This window comes from Alosa pseudoharengus, unplaced genomic scaffold, assembly GCF_046254945.1.
Source record: "Alosa pseudoharengus isolate Yale_2024_CS ecotype anadromous, Long Island Sound unplaced genomic scaffold, YU_APseudo_1.1 YU_APseudo_1.1_scf_1, whole genome shotgun sequence".
NCBI lineage: Eukaryota > Metazoa > Chordata > Actinopteri > Clupeiformes > Clupeidae > Alosa > Alosa pseudoharengus.
Window position 1 is genome coordinate 40,212,896 of NW_027468564.1, and position 14,196 is coordinate 40,227,091.

At 42.7% G+C, this 14,196-nt stretch overlaps 2 protein-coding genes across 2 annotated transcripts in view; one reads left to right on the forward strand and one right to left on the reverse strand.

Moving 5' to 3' along the window:
* The window catches only part of LOC143127754 (uncharacterized), a 24,055-nt gene extending 21,073 nt beyond the window's left edge, over nucleotides 1-2,982 (reverse strand). Inside the window, exon 1 of the mRNA XM_076289443.1 lies at nucleotides 2,214-2,982. Within this exon, the coding sequence (XP_076145558.1) occupies nucleotides 2,214-2,654 (441 nt within the window). The 5' untranslated portion in view covers nucleotides 2,655-2,982. The remainder of the gene's footprint in view (nucleotides 1-2,213) is intronic.
* Nucleotides 2,983-7,956: 4,974 nt separating this feature from the next.
* Nucleotides 7,957-13,936, forward strand: rrp36 (ribosomal RNA processing 36). The gene is made up of 8 exons (XM_076300005.1): nucleotides 7,957-8,035; nucleotides 9,435-9,963; nucleotides 10,123-10,264; nucleotides 11,117-11,183; nucleotides 11,292-11,396; nucleotides 12,140-12,214; nucleotides 12,856-12,973; nucleotides 13,386-13,936. Exons 2-8 carry the CDS (start codon nucleotides 9,441-9,443, stop codon nucleotides 13,532-13,534), a joined length of 1,179 nt encoding a protein of 392 aa, XP_076156120.1. The 5' UTR covers nucleotides 7,957-8,035; nucleotides 9,435-9,440; the 3' UTR covers nucleotides 13,535-13,936.
* Nucleotides 13,937-14,196: the final 260 nt, after the last annotated feature.

Genomic DNA, 14,196 nt, shown 5'->3' on the forward strand with positions numbered 1-14,196 from the left:
TCATTATGGCTGCTTTTAGGTCTGCGTCCAAAGCCCTTTGTAAGCTGTCCAAGAGCGCAAGGTGGTGATTGCCCGGCATTGTTTGCATCAAGGAGACACACAAATTATTGGATGTGTTGTTGGGTCGAAAAGAAAAAAAAACACATTGCTTTGTTTCCCATTAAGTGCAATTTGGTGGTGGTGTTGTAGGCTACTCAGACAAACACGTCATGCTGTTGTCTCCCTTTCAAGTGAAATTTTGTCTGATTCTCATCAGAGGGCCTTTTAAATAAAAGTGCTCTTTTTATACTGATAGAAAAAGGGGTCACACACACAAAACTTAAAACAAAATGTCCTCCAATCAACAACGCTGACCGCAATGACATGTACTGGCTTTGAGTGCTTAGCAACGCTACAACTCCAAGCAACTCCTGCTTGGAGACTCCTGGCCCAACGACACAACAGGGCTCCAAAGCATGAGGGTGACATGGCCAAAACAATGATCTCATCCTCAAATAATTACTCCTCTCTCTCTCTCTCTCTCTCTCTCTCTCTCTCTCTCCGCACCCTTCCATTCTCCTCCCACAATTCTCTGGAGGTAGGCTACTGCTCAGTACTCAGTGCTAAGCAAGTACACCATTTCAAGGGATAAATATCAATGTTTAAAAAAAACAAAAAAAAACATTGTTTGTGTTTAAGGCACGTCTTAGTTCAGCCTTGTTTGTCTTGTCTGACAAGGATGAATGATAGTGGCGTGGGGTGATGTTTTTTTTATTGTTTGTTTGTTTGCTTGTTTGTCTGTTGCAACGGAAAGTGTGTTTTGTCCAATGCACTACATGGTTTTGGCTAACATTTTGAATGGGTGCCTGGCTACATAGCTTTCCATGGGAGTCAGTGCAGTTGTAGTGTTTTTATGGTGAATCTTGTAAAATAGCACAAAACACAACACAACTCACCACAACACACCACACACACACACACACACGTGCACGCACGCACACACACACGCACACACACACACACACACACACACACACACACACACACACACACACACACACACACACACACACACACACATACGCACACACACACACACACATACACACACACACACACACACACACACATACACACACACACACACACACATCTAAAATATAGCAGCAACACTGTTGCACCCAAAGGGCATTTCTGCATACCAAGCTGTTCAGTATCAGTCACTAGTTCCCTCAGTGACATCAAGATTTAATCTGATGAAGTCAAGATTTAATCTGACATCGTTAACCATAAACTCTGGCAAGTCTACCTGCTAACATCTCTCTCTCTCTCTCTCTCTCTCTATCTCTCTCTCTCTCTCTCTCTCTATTTTAGTTTTTTTAAAGAATCTCATCGCTTCAAGTTTTGTGGAATTTGTGAGCCTCACAGTCACGAAGGTGCACAGTGCAGTGCAGCGCTGCAGAGCACAGCGGAGAGCATGCGGTGGAAATAGCATGCGGAATGTGGCCCTGCCTTGCGTAATGAGAGCCTGTGTGCATGATCTCATCCCTTATGAGTACAGCGTGCTGCTAACTGTAATATCCCACACTTTTTTTCCCTTTCTTTTCTTTTTCTACTTCTCAGCCTGTTGCTCTTTATGGTTCAGTGGACAATGTGCTCTTGTTGTGCGCGTTTGCAGCCATTGTGGGGCGAAACAGCTGTAAACCGCTGGGATTTTTTTTTTTTCTTCAGTTGGTGAAATGATGGTAGAGTTCATAGGATAGGATTTTAGAATCCAGCTTTAAATGGGTATTGGCCTAAATGCTTACATTGACATCACACTGAAATAAACTAAAAACTAAAAGAAACATTAGATCTATTTTCTCTTGGTATATATGCCAATCATTACTTTGGCATTTGCATGTAGTTTGTGTGTTTCAACATATGTAAAATGTTTGGCTTGTATTTTTTAGTATTTCAACTCCAATTCTGGGAACACATTAGACTAAAAATTCCTCTATACCATCCCATTCCAACATATGTAAAACTTTACTATTTGAACAAGAACATATGTAAAACTTTACTATTTGATCAAGAACATGCGTAAAACTTAACTCTTTATTTACTATTTTTTGCTTGTATTTTTTTAGTATTTCAACTTAATTTTGACTAAACATTCCTCTATTATCTCCCATTCCAACGTTTATCTGAACAAGTAAAAACATAAACAATTGGAATTAAAATTAAGTGCCTACCTTCAGCTGAGTAGAAATGTCCTCACATTCCCCCTGAACAGACTGAGGGACTGGACCAGAGCCATTTTTACTGTTTATGCTGTTATTGCCATCGTCGCTGATGCCACCCTGGCTTTGCCTTGGCACAACATTGCTCTTTTCCTCCTGAATCTCACCGCTGGTGCATATAGCAATCTTTTTGATGGACCTGGAGGATAACGAGGGTGAATCCAAGGTCTGGTCCTCCAGAATGTCCTCGACAGGTGAGACCGCAGGGTCTACCTGTTGGGCCCAAGCGTGTGGAGGGTGTGGGTCATTGCAGTCTTTGGTCAGATGGTTCTGAGTGTTTATCAGCTTGTCCGCAGTGGGAGCTGCCTGGTAGATATCCGCACACTCCGTGCATTTGGACTCGACCGGCACGGACAGTTTCGTGCTGATAGTGAACGGCTGGATTCTCTTCATGTTGCCTCCGACGAAAGTCCTTGCCGGTGATCACTTCTTCAAAAAAATCATCATCAAAGTAAAAAAAAAAAAAAGTAAAAATCAGTAACAGAAACTTTTGAAGTTACAGGAGTTCCCTCACTCTCTCTAAAATAAGTACTCTTTTTTTTAAAAACAAAAAAGAAAGAAAGGAAATGGGTAGTTCTCGCTCAGATCAGAGTGGAGTTGACGAGGGAAAAGCACTGGGCTGCGTCTCACCCGAGAGTGACAGGAGTGGAAAAGCCTCCCGTGGCAAAAGTGTGGAGGACGTAAACTGTAAGCAGAGACAGCCCACTGTAACTTTTCCTCCACCCCCCCCCCCCTCCCCCAGACACACACACACACACACACACACCCCTGCACACACACACACACACACCCCTGCACACACAGATGTGGTCCAGCCTCTGTGGCACATGCAAGGAGGGCAGAAGGAGGAAACAGCCTGAGGAAGAGAGAAAAGTACCCACCCAGCAGACAACCGATGGCCAGAGAGAGAGAGACAGAGAGACAGAGAGAGAGAATGAGAGAGAGCCAGAGAGAGAAAGAGAGAATGAGAGAATGAGAGGGAGAAATGGGGGGGGGGGGGGTAACCAGAGTAAAATGGACTGTATGAAGAAAGACAGACACACAGAGAGAGAGAGATGGACAGACAGAGAGAGAGATAGAGAGAGATGGACTGTGCTACAGAATGGGGGAAAGTGTCTGGCCATGTGCCTGACTATGGAGGGAGAGAGAAAAGAGGGAGAGAGAAAAGAGGGAGCCAAAGGAACGGAAAGGAGGAGGGAAGAGGGGAAAGTTTTGTTAAAAGACAAGTGAGGTCATCTCTCTCTGACAGAGTCTCAGTAGAGAGAGAGAGGGAGAGAGAGAGAGCAGGAGAGAAAGAGAGAGAGTGAGAGAGAGAGTGAGATAGTCAGGGGGGAGGAAGGCTGTAAACTCGAAGCTGTAAAAACTTCCTCTGAAACTAAAAGGAACAGAAAAAAAACTATACAGATAAGGGCAAAAGTTGCTCAGAAAACATAATAGTCCCTCTGGAACATAAGCATGGCTATCCTCTCCTCTCCTCTTCTGCTGGTAATGCCAGCAAAGCTTAATGTAAAACTTCTCAAACTTTGATCACAGTTGGTTGCGTAAAGCTATACTTAAACTTAACGTCTTGTCTAAAGCAACTTGCGCTATTTCACAAATCCGTTGTTTTTCTATTTTTGCACACTTTACGGGGGTGAAGTTGAAACAGGGAACGCAAATTAAAACATTAGCTATAAGAACTCACACATAGTAGCTCACAGTAAGGGCCCATTTTTCCCCTCGCAAACCAAACAAAAAAGTTTACAAGTGCGTGTTTTCGCACCTATCCCGTTTAATCTGACGAATCTTGCGGGCCATAAAACGATTAACAGGCCAGAGCACCTCCTCTACCTGCAGCGGTTGTGCCCTCATTGTCCAAATATTTACAGACCAGCACAGGAGAGAGAGAGGGAGAAAAAACGTTGCACTATTTTGGCGGTCGGCCTGACCATGATTTGAACCAGGTGTCAATGGTGTCTGGTCTAGGCTGGTCGGAGAGGGTGCGAGGGGGTACCACATGGAAGCACCTTTCTCTTGGCAAACCACCACAGTGTTCTTATACTATGAAGGGAAAATGGCTCAAGTATAACACAGGGGGAAAAAGCATTGAACACGCTAAGAAAATCAGTGCATCAAGGCAAGGAAAGGCAAAAAACTCTCCTAAGACCTTCAATGGAACTGGATAAAGATGAATTTCAAAACTTCAGAATCTTCAAGTAAGCACCTTTGGGGCCTATTATCAAGTGGAAGGAACTTCACTCCATCCATCATCAACCGGCCAAGCACAGGAGCTCCTTGCAAGATTTCTGACTGCGGAGTCAGAGGTATAGTCAGAGAAAGCCCAAGACCCAGGGGCCACTCGGGAAGAGCTCCAGAAAGACTTTGTGGCAGCAGGCACCACAGATAACAATTATAGGCAATGCACTCCACCGCCATGGCCGCTATGTGGGGTATTCTTACCCCACAAGACTCCATTACTGAAGAAAAGCATGTTGAAGCTCGTTTAAAGTTACACAACATTTGAACAAAACTATGAAATACTGGGATAATGTAGCCTGGTTAGATGAGAGCAAAATTGAACTTTTTGGCTGTCATACTACATGTTTTGAGGAGAAATGGCACAGCCTATCACCCTACAAACAATATAATACTATCAGTGAAGTTTACAGGGTGGAAGCATCATGGTGTGGGGCTGTCAGATTCCATAAGAATTTAAGGAACGATGAATGACACTATTTACCGGAAGAATCTTGCCATCCGCAGGATGATGAGGATGAGGACCTTCCAGCAGGACAATGATCCAAAGCATACAGTAAAGGAAACTCTTAATTGGTTTCAGAAGAAACAAATCAAGGTGTTAGATTGGCCCAGTCATTCATCTGACTGAAATCCAGTTAAACATTTGTGGAGAAGCAAAAAAGAGAGTCCCCTGGAATCGGTTTAGAAGAATGGGCCAAGTATTCAGACCTGAATACTGCGGACAAAATGAGCAGACTGACAGCTATCACAACAACCAAACATTTACCTCTAACTGTTCTATACACACAACCAGTTCTTCTTCATTACATATTGTATAGCTCACACATGGCATGCATTGTTGTTTTATTTATCATTATTTCTGAGCCTTGAGGGGCTGAAGGTGGTTCACTGCCAACCAGGCAACGTGGAGTCTGTCTCTGTGTGTCTGCGGTGTTTGAGCTGTCTGGAGTTCCCCCTTGTTAGCCATGTGCATCATCTCCCCATAGAGAAGTGCTGGAATGTTCTGCTCCCAAGGCAAGCTCAAGTAACATTAATCAGCTGGTGAGACCAATGGGGGATGTTTACAGCGATATCAAAACATAACTCCACTGACACTGCAGACCTGCAGCGCATAGTGAACACAGCTGGAAGGATTATTGGTGCTTCACTCCCCTCCCTGAAGGACATTTACACCACCCACCTCACCCGCAAGGCGACCAAAATTGTGAGTGATGCAAGTCACCCCGCTCACAATCTGTTTGATCTACTGCCCTCTGGGAAGAGGTACAGAAGCCTGCGCTCCCGCACTACCAGACTCACCAACAGCTTCATACACCAAGCTGTTAGGATGCTGAACTCTCTCCCTCCTCTCCCCCCTCCACCCTCAGCTACATAACATCCTGGACATTGGACCCACAATGGCCGCCTGCACCACTCCACTTGCACACTTGTACACTTTGCAACTTGTTGCTGTTGTCCTGAAAACACAACACTTCTGCTGCTCTTACATAACTTGCACCACTATGCCACTTTATTTCTTACTTAGGTCAAACAGAACTACCTCAGCCTCTTATTGGCCTGACTTTGCACTAGTATTTTATTTTATTGACTGTCTATGCACAATTTCAACCAAATTTTGCTGCTCTTATTTTTTCATTATATGTGCCCTCTTATTTACTTATTTACTTACTTTTTTGTTTACTTGAATGTTATGTTTGTCTGTGGACTTAAAATTGGTAAAATATGTCTTGTCTCCACCGTGGGATAGTGAGAAACGTAATTTCGATCTCTTTGTATGTCTGGAACATGTGAAGAAATTGACAATAAAGCTGACTTTGACTTTGACTTTGACAGCTATCTGATCACGACATGTTAAGAACCCTTAATACCTCAGTTTTATTATTTCATCATTATTATTTTATTATCATCATTAGTAGTGATACATGAATACATATTGGTAGTATTTATTGGTGGTATATATTTTGTTGCCCTTAATTTTGTTCTTCTGACAAACCTTCTGTGGTAGGCTACTCATACAATGTGTAGTATATAAATATTATTTATATCATCAATCATGTTGTGTATAAATACACATACACTATAAAACACATATAAACCATAAATGTGTACCCATAATAACTACCCCCACACTTCACACGTCTTGGTGAGATGTTTTCTTCTTTGAACAAACGTAATAAAAAATCATGGGATCACTGGGATGACAATGGGCCTCTTTGATAGTCTCTCTCTCCGAGACATGAGACAGAGTGAGAGAGAGGTTTGGCAAGAGCTTAACAGGAGACGCATGCTGCTGCTGCTGCTGCTGCAGCTACATGACCTTAAATTCCAGACCATCTAGCTCATCCTCCTCTCCAATGCTGACAGTGTTTTCAGGCAGAACAGGGAGAACAAAAGCCTCTCTTGACTATAGTGATGCAACTGTCATGTCCCGGTGAATTGCCCGTAGGGAAAAACAGAGACAGAGAGAGAGAGAGAGAGAGAGAGAGAGAGAGAGAGAGAGAGAGACAGAGAGAAAGAGACAGAGAGAGAGAGAAACGAGTCAGTCTTGCAAGGCACATGTTGTTGGAATTATTGTTGGGTCTGTTCCTAAGCAACCGCAAGATTGGGAGATTGCAGGGAAATTGCAGACTGTAGGCTACCCTGTCAAGCGTAACCTTCTGAGTCATGCCGTATGTGAATAATTAATGGAGAGTGTTTCACTGAGGACATTTCATTATTTAATTTATTGGTTTTAATTCCTTAGAGATGTTGCAGTCATCTGCTCCGTTCTGAAATTGCTCCACGTGGAAGTCAAGCATCCTACAGTTGCAAAAAGATGATGCACAGGACAATACTTCTAAATGAATACCCTATTAGATTTGCCCTCATTTTTTATTTCCAGCAGCATGATATTGCACACACACACAAACATACACACACACACACACACACTCTCTCTCTCTCTCTCTCTCTCTCTCTCTCTCTTTCTCTCTCTCTCACACACACACACACACACACACACAAAGAGTATGGTTCCAAAATGCTATCTCTGATTTTAAAAACATTAAAAAGTCATGCTATTTAATTGTGTATTTCAGGTAATATCAAATTGCAGTTGTGCTGTTTTAATTGAGTAAAGATAAATCAAATAACAATACACAAATATAGTTCTATTGAAATGACTTGGAAAACAAAATGTTAAAATAAATGATTTATAAAAATTCATTAAAAAGGCGGATATAGCGTTTTGGAACCAAACTCTTCGTGTGTGTGTGTGTGTGTGTGTGTGTGTGTGTGTGTGTGTGTGTGTGATACTCTAAAGAAGAAGTCGGTTATTTTAAGATTTAGTTTGGTTTTGTGTGGATTATGATTAGGGCTAATAATCACAGTTGAACTCTCAATATTTGACCAACTACTTCCACCTCCTGGCTATTCATGGTTATCACAGCTACAACCACCACAGCATACGCATGCGCTTTAACGCAGCAAACACAATCCACGTGGGGAGCCAACACGTTCCTGATCGCCGATGTGACACAAAGATAGAATTTCTCCAAGTAAGTACTAACATCGTTATGCCATTTTATATGTATTGTACCTAAGGATCTTTTTACACAATATTGTTTATCAATGAGTTGCGGTTCTTGTCAAATATGATTTTTTGTTGGCTGGTAGGCTTTAACAACATGTATGCAGGCCTTTCTGAAGCCTCGGATTGTATTTGGGAGCATCACGGACATTGAGCTCCTAGTTCCTACGTGGTTTAGGAGGTTGCATCAATAAGAATGAAAATGACAACCTCTCTTGTTCCACAGCAGGCTTAGTGTGTTTTTTATTGCAAGGCTTGGTTTGCAGTTTATGAAGATACTAATTAGTGTTATATAGTCAGCTGCTGGTAAACTTTCGATAACGACGTTAAGTTGGGTATCATCTAGGTAGGCTAACATCAGGTGACTTATTTGAGACTTGGACGGAGGTATGTGGGGTCAATGCATGGAGGACATCATCGAACCTTAGGCCTACATAGCCTAAATAGCCTACGTGATTGTAACTTGACGTTATTTAAACCTTAAACAAGTTAAGCGAGTTTCCTACGGTTGACGTTCCTGAGATTGGTCAGATCTGTTTTTCTTTTGATAAGAATAATAACAACAGTGGTATAGCCTACGTGCTGTGTTTCAAAGATGATGTCTCTGTTCCAAGTGCTATTATGTTCCTCATAGGAATGAAACTTTGTCTCAGACCTGGAATGGAACAAATATGGGGGTTAGCTTCTATTCGAAATGTTTGATTACTTACGAAGTTAAAGTGTAACTCCGGAGGAAAAACAGGTTCACCCCAGGTTCACTGTAAAGCCCATTCAGTGATCATGGAAATAAACTGCTCAAAACACCACCAGTTAACGTAATTTTGCTCTCAATCAAAAGTTTGAAGTTGTTAACTACCGTAAAAGGATATGTCTTTTACAATGATTCAGCCAGACCCTTCTAAGACTTTTATGCAAGGACATTGTTGTGGACTGCTCTTTTCGTCAAATTGCTCTAGAGGGCATTAACGACATCTCACTGTATCTATTTGCAAGAACTCTGTGAAATCCACGTCCCAATATATTCCTGCTAGATTCTCTCATATATCTAGCTTTTAGTAATGTATTGTTTGTTAAACTGTGCTGAAAGAGCAAACAATATTATATTCTTTGAAAATCTTAATTAATCTTAAGCCCCTCAAAACCTAACATGTGTGTTCTAGGCTACTCTTCAAAATATTTATTTCCTAGTGTATAATTTCTGCCTATACTGTATATTATAGTATTATCTATAATATCACTGTCTTCCCTTCTAATGTTTACCCTGCTGTTTGTAAAAAAAATGCCGGAACAAACTGGAACTACTCTAAAGAGCCCAAGTGTAGGCCTACTGTGTAGTTATTTGATTCTATGATATTTCTTGTTTTCAGTTCCCAATGGCTCTTAGGAAAAAACAGAAGCTTTGCGACCTAAAGCAAAGCCAAGGCGCAATGAAATCAAACACGGCGAAAAAGATTCCCCAGATGCAGGATGGTTCTAGTGACGACGACGATGATGAGATGGAGAGGAACTTTGCACTGCTTAGTAAAAAGAATGCCCTGTGGAAGGCAGAGGAAGAGCAGAAAGGTGAGGAAGAGGAAGAAGATGAATCTGTAGATGAAGACGAGGAAGAGGAGGAGGAAGATGATGATGAAGAAGAAGACGATGAGGAGGAGGAGGAGGGGGAAGAAGGCGAGGATGAAGGAGAGGACGGTGAAGGTGTGGAGGAAGGAGAAGATGACGGTGAAGATGCACAAGAGGAGGAAGAGGATGTTGAGGATGCAACCGTTGCAGTGAGCGGAGATGCTCAAGATGAGGAGGAAGAGGATGAGAGTAGCTCAGGTGAAGAGCCGGAGGAAGAACCCACCCAGGGAACCAGGCCTCAGGGACAACTGGAGACTGAAGATGATGTCAAAAGAGGTGTGAAGCTCTTTCATTATCTCTGTAATGACGTGTACTGTTTTTAAGACAGTTCACTAATAGGTAATCCTTTCATTAATTCATTATAAATGAATTGATTTTAATTCTAATAATCCTATAGTATGGAAGCAGCGTTTTTTACTTTGCTTTCCCTTGTAGAGTTATCAAACATGTCCTTTGAGGAAATCATGCAACTACAGAACAGAGTTGGGATGAAAGCCTACAACAAGATCGCATATGGCACAGACACAGGCAGGAGCAAGAAACGCCCGGACCAGATGAAACGTCTGAATAAACACAAGTGAGACACCGCTCTCTCACACATTCTGCACACACACACACACGCACACACACACACACACACGCACGCACACACACACGCACACACACACACACACCAACACAAGTGAGACACCGCTCTCTCACACATTCTGCACACACACGCACACACACACACACACACACACACACACACACACACACACAAGTGAGACACCGCTCTCTCACACATTCTGCACACACACACACACACATACACACACACCAACACAAGTGAGACACCGCTTTCTCACACATTCTGCACACACACACACACACACACACACACACACCAACCCAAGTGAAACCCAGCTCATCTGCTCACACATTCTGCATACACATATGTATGTCGCATACATACATTTGCATGTAAAGTAATGGTCTCTGTGAGCGTATACACCCATCCAGAGTTACTGAAAGATTAGGGAACGATTGTGAATTTCTGTGCCAATACTGACAATTTGGCCAATAACCAATACTGATATTACTAATATTTTGTCATTTTTTTATTTTATTTTTTTTTATAAAAGTATATTCATTGCATTGTAAAACATATAACTGAACCATTTTCAGCCCTTCATAGCACTATTTCTGAACATGCCAGTCTAATAACAAGGCAGATACCATTATCGATTCACATAATGAACTGTGTTCAGTGGAGAGCTGTGTTGTGGAACTATTTAATTATCATGCTTTCAGAGATACTTTCTCTTTCAAAGTTTTTGACGACAGAACTATTTAATTCTCCTCTGAGGTACCCAAGGTAATGAATACATTGAAATGCTGACGTACGAGATTGGAATACATCTGTAACTGCTGCCTTTTCCTCTCCTAGACCACAGGAGATTTCCTCCAAGCAGCGGGTGCCCTTCCTCAGGAAAGTTGTACCTGTCAAGAAAGTGGTAAGTCGGGGAGAGCTACTGTGACACTGCCAAGCTGTGCTGACCCTCTGTCAAGGAGATGCCGCCTAATGAGCTGAAACTTTTATTTCTCTGCCACACTCCACACAGATATCGCGCGACCCTCGCTTCGACGACCTCTCTGGTGAATACAAGCCGGAGATTTTCACGGAGACCTACAAGTTCATCAATGACATTCAGGATCGAGAAAAACTGGTAGGCTGATTGTGAAACTTTGCTGACTGTGAAACGTCACAACCATACATTTATTGAGATATCTGGGAGTGGTGTGTGTCAAGGAATAGATTTGGATGCAGAGCTAGTGACCGGAGCAGAGCGTGAGCGAACGAGGAGCGGAGCGGATGGAATTTTGTTGGATCGCGGAGCGCTTTTTAATTTAGAGGCCGGAGTGGCCGCTCTGTTCCGCTCCAATTTCACTCTGATACCGCTCACACCATGAGTCTGAGGCATGCCCAAATCCACCCAGATTTCATGTCTTCCTAATGAAACCAAGACTGTTAAATTTCAAAGATATTGGCCATAGTAAGTTCGTTGATGGGGATGGAGTTCGCGAAATATTTTAGACTTGTTCGTTGTTGAACTATCGGTGTTGCATTATCTTTTAAAATAAATGTCCTATGAGTGAAATTGCCGTTGCTCTTAGTTCTTTGGGATTTAAGTTTTCTAAGATGACAATTCGGCGTGTAGATTATTTCTTCCTCTTTAAATTGGAGCGAGCGTGGAGCGATTTCACTGGAGCGGGAGGATTTTGAAGTGGAGTGGGGAGTGAAATTGAGCGGAGCGGCCTGACGTGAATTTGAGCGGAGGAGCGGCCGAGTCAACATTCGAACATTCGCACCGCTCAGCCCCGCTCACTAGCTCTGTTTGGATGACATTCATTTTTAAGCAAAATACTTTTTTTTTGGTACTGTAATTTTTTTTTACGTTTTTACTGTCAGATGGTGAAGAAGAAATTGAAGAAGATCAAATCTGAAGACAAAAAGGCAGAGCTGAAGTTCCTGATGAAGAGGATGGTGAGTTAAGACGTCAAGGAGACTGAGGCATTGACCGTTTCTTATCCACTCGCAATCGTACTCCTTGAAATAACCTATTCTGGTATTCAGCATTGTAGGAAATCACAGCTTAGTTAAGATGTTTTGCTGCCAATCATATTTCATGGTTGGAACTCACTGTACTATCTAATGCATTATGTTCTTGCAAAAATGATATCTTCATCAGAGATATCACATTTATCTCCCAACAAGTTAGCCTGTTGTCTCCTTCGGTCATCTTATGTTGTCCAGGTGGTTTGACCCAGTCTCAGAATAATATGATAAATTCTGAATTATAAATTATAAAATATGTTTCTAGTCCAACATTATAAGAACACCATCAAGAGTCATGTCTATATAAATCTAATGGTAGAGTCCATGTTGAGAAATGTGTCTATATCATCTTGAGTATGAAGCTCTTAAGTCTAACACCGACAAGTCTTTAATTGTTAAAGGTTTTGTACAAAACAATGCAAATAATGAAAAGATAAACAATAAAAGTATAAATGAAAGAATAATTAAAGTAACTCCTTCAGATGGATACAGAAAAAAAAAAATAATAATAATAAACTAACTCCAAACGGTTGCCGTTCTGTGGCCGTTTCCACGGCACCCGTCTCCAGGAGAACCAGGAGCGCGAGCGCAAGCGGAGAGAGCAGCAGCGAGAGAAAGAGCTGCTCTTCAAGAGGAACCAGCGGGAGCTCGTGGGCCAGGGACACAGACCCTTCTTCCTCAAGAAGTGTAAGTGGGGCCTTTCCCATTGCCTTGTTGTTGTAATTGTCCTCGTCCTTGTCTACTCTTTTTCTTTGTCTGGGTTTTTCATTCTACCTTTTGAAAATGGCAGAAAATAATGCTAAGAAGCCGGTCTTAACGATTAACTATCTCTCCTTTCCTCCTCCTCTCCTCCTCCTCCCCTCTCATTCTCCTCCCCTCTCCTCCATCTCTACCTCCTCTCTCCTCCTCCTCCTCCCCTCTCCTCCGTCTCTTCCTCGCCTCTTCCTCTCCCTCCCCTCTTCTCCTCTTTCACCCTCTCCTCTTCCTCCTCTTCTTCCCCTCTCCTATTCCTCCTCTCTTCCTCCTCTTCTTCCCCCCTCCTCTTCTGCCTCCTCCTCTTCCTCTCCTCTCCTCCTCCTCCTCCTCTTCCCGCCTGCAGCGGACAAGAAAAAACTAGAGTTGGCCGAGAAGTACAAGGACCTGAAGAGAAGCGGCAAGCTGGAGAACTTCATCGCAAAGAAGAGGAAGCGCAACGCCACCAAAGACCGCAGGAGGCTGCCCAAGAAGCACAGTCAGCCGAGCCGCTGAACAGGGACCATTCACAGCACGCGGAACGGACTCTCTTACTGCCTCTCTGTCCTGTGATTGGACCGTTGAGATGTCAGTCACGTCTGAGACTGGTGTATAGACTTTTCCAGAATATATCCCGCCTCCTAACTTCCGTATCCATCCAACTTCCGGGCGTGTATTGTGCCTGACTCTCTGTGGATGTACATAAGACTTTTTTTTTTTTTTTATGTGGTTTCAACAAAGTGGTTTCTTATTGTGAAGTTGATTATGGGACTGCCACCCAGATGTGATGGATGATTGCGTCCCCACCATTTACACAGAGAGCTTGTTGTTTACACAAATTTGAAGCCTTTGATTTCTGTATGTGCATACTGTACACAAATAGACTACCAATAAGATAAATTATGTGTTATTGTTAAAGTTCTCCAAACCATTTTTTCTCCCCGGAGTGTGTATGCTGGTCTAACACCAGGGGGCGCCACCCGTTCAGCGCAACAATACAAATTGGCTTTTTTAGGATAAACATGTTTGTTTGTGTCTTGCTTGTAATCAGTTCCCCAACCTATTTGGAGCACGCAAACAAATGCTTAAACTATCATTTTACAGTAAAGAGTGCCGTGCAGGGTATTCCAGTGATTGGGGAAGAATGGGGCTATGCTATGGAGAGGTGACAACACCAC

Bases quoted from the DNA above. Each gene is read 5' to 3' on its own strand.
- rrp36 (XM_076300005.1), top strand. From the start codon at position 9,441: ATGGCTCTTAGGAAAAAACAGAAGCTTTGCGACCTAAAGCAAAGCCAA. The intron at 12,215-12,855 runs GTGAGTTAAGAC...ACCCGTCTCCAG, and splicing joins AGTTCCTGATGAAGAGGATG to GAGAACCAGGAGCGCGAGCG. The intron at 12,974-13,385 runs GTAAGTGGGGCC...TCCCGCCTGCAG, and splicing joins ACCCTTCTTCCTCAAGAAGT to CGGACAAGAAAAAACTAGAG.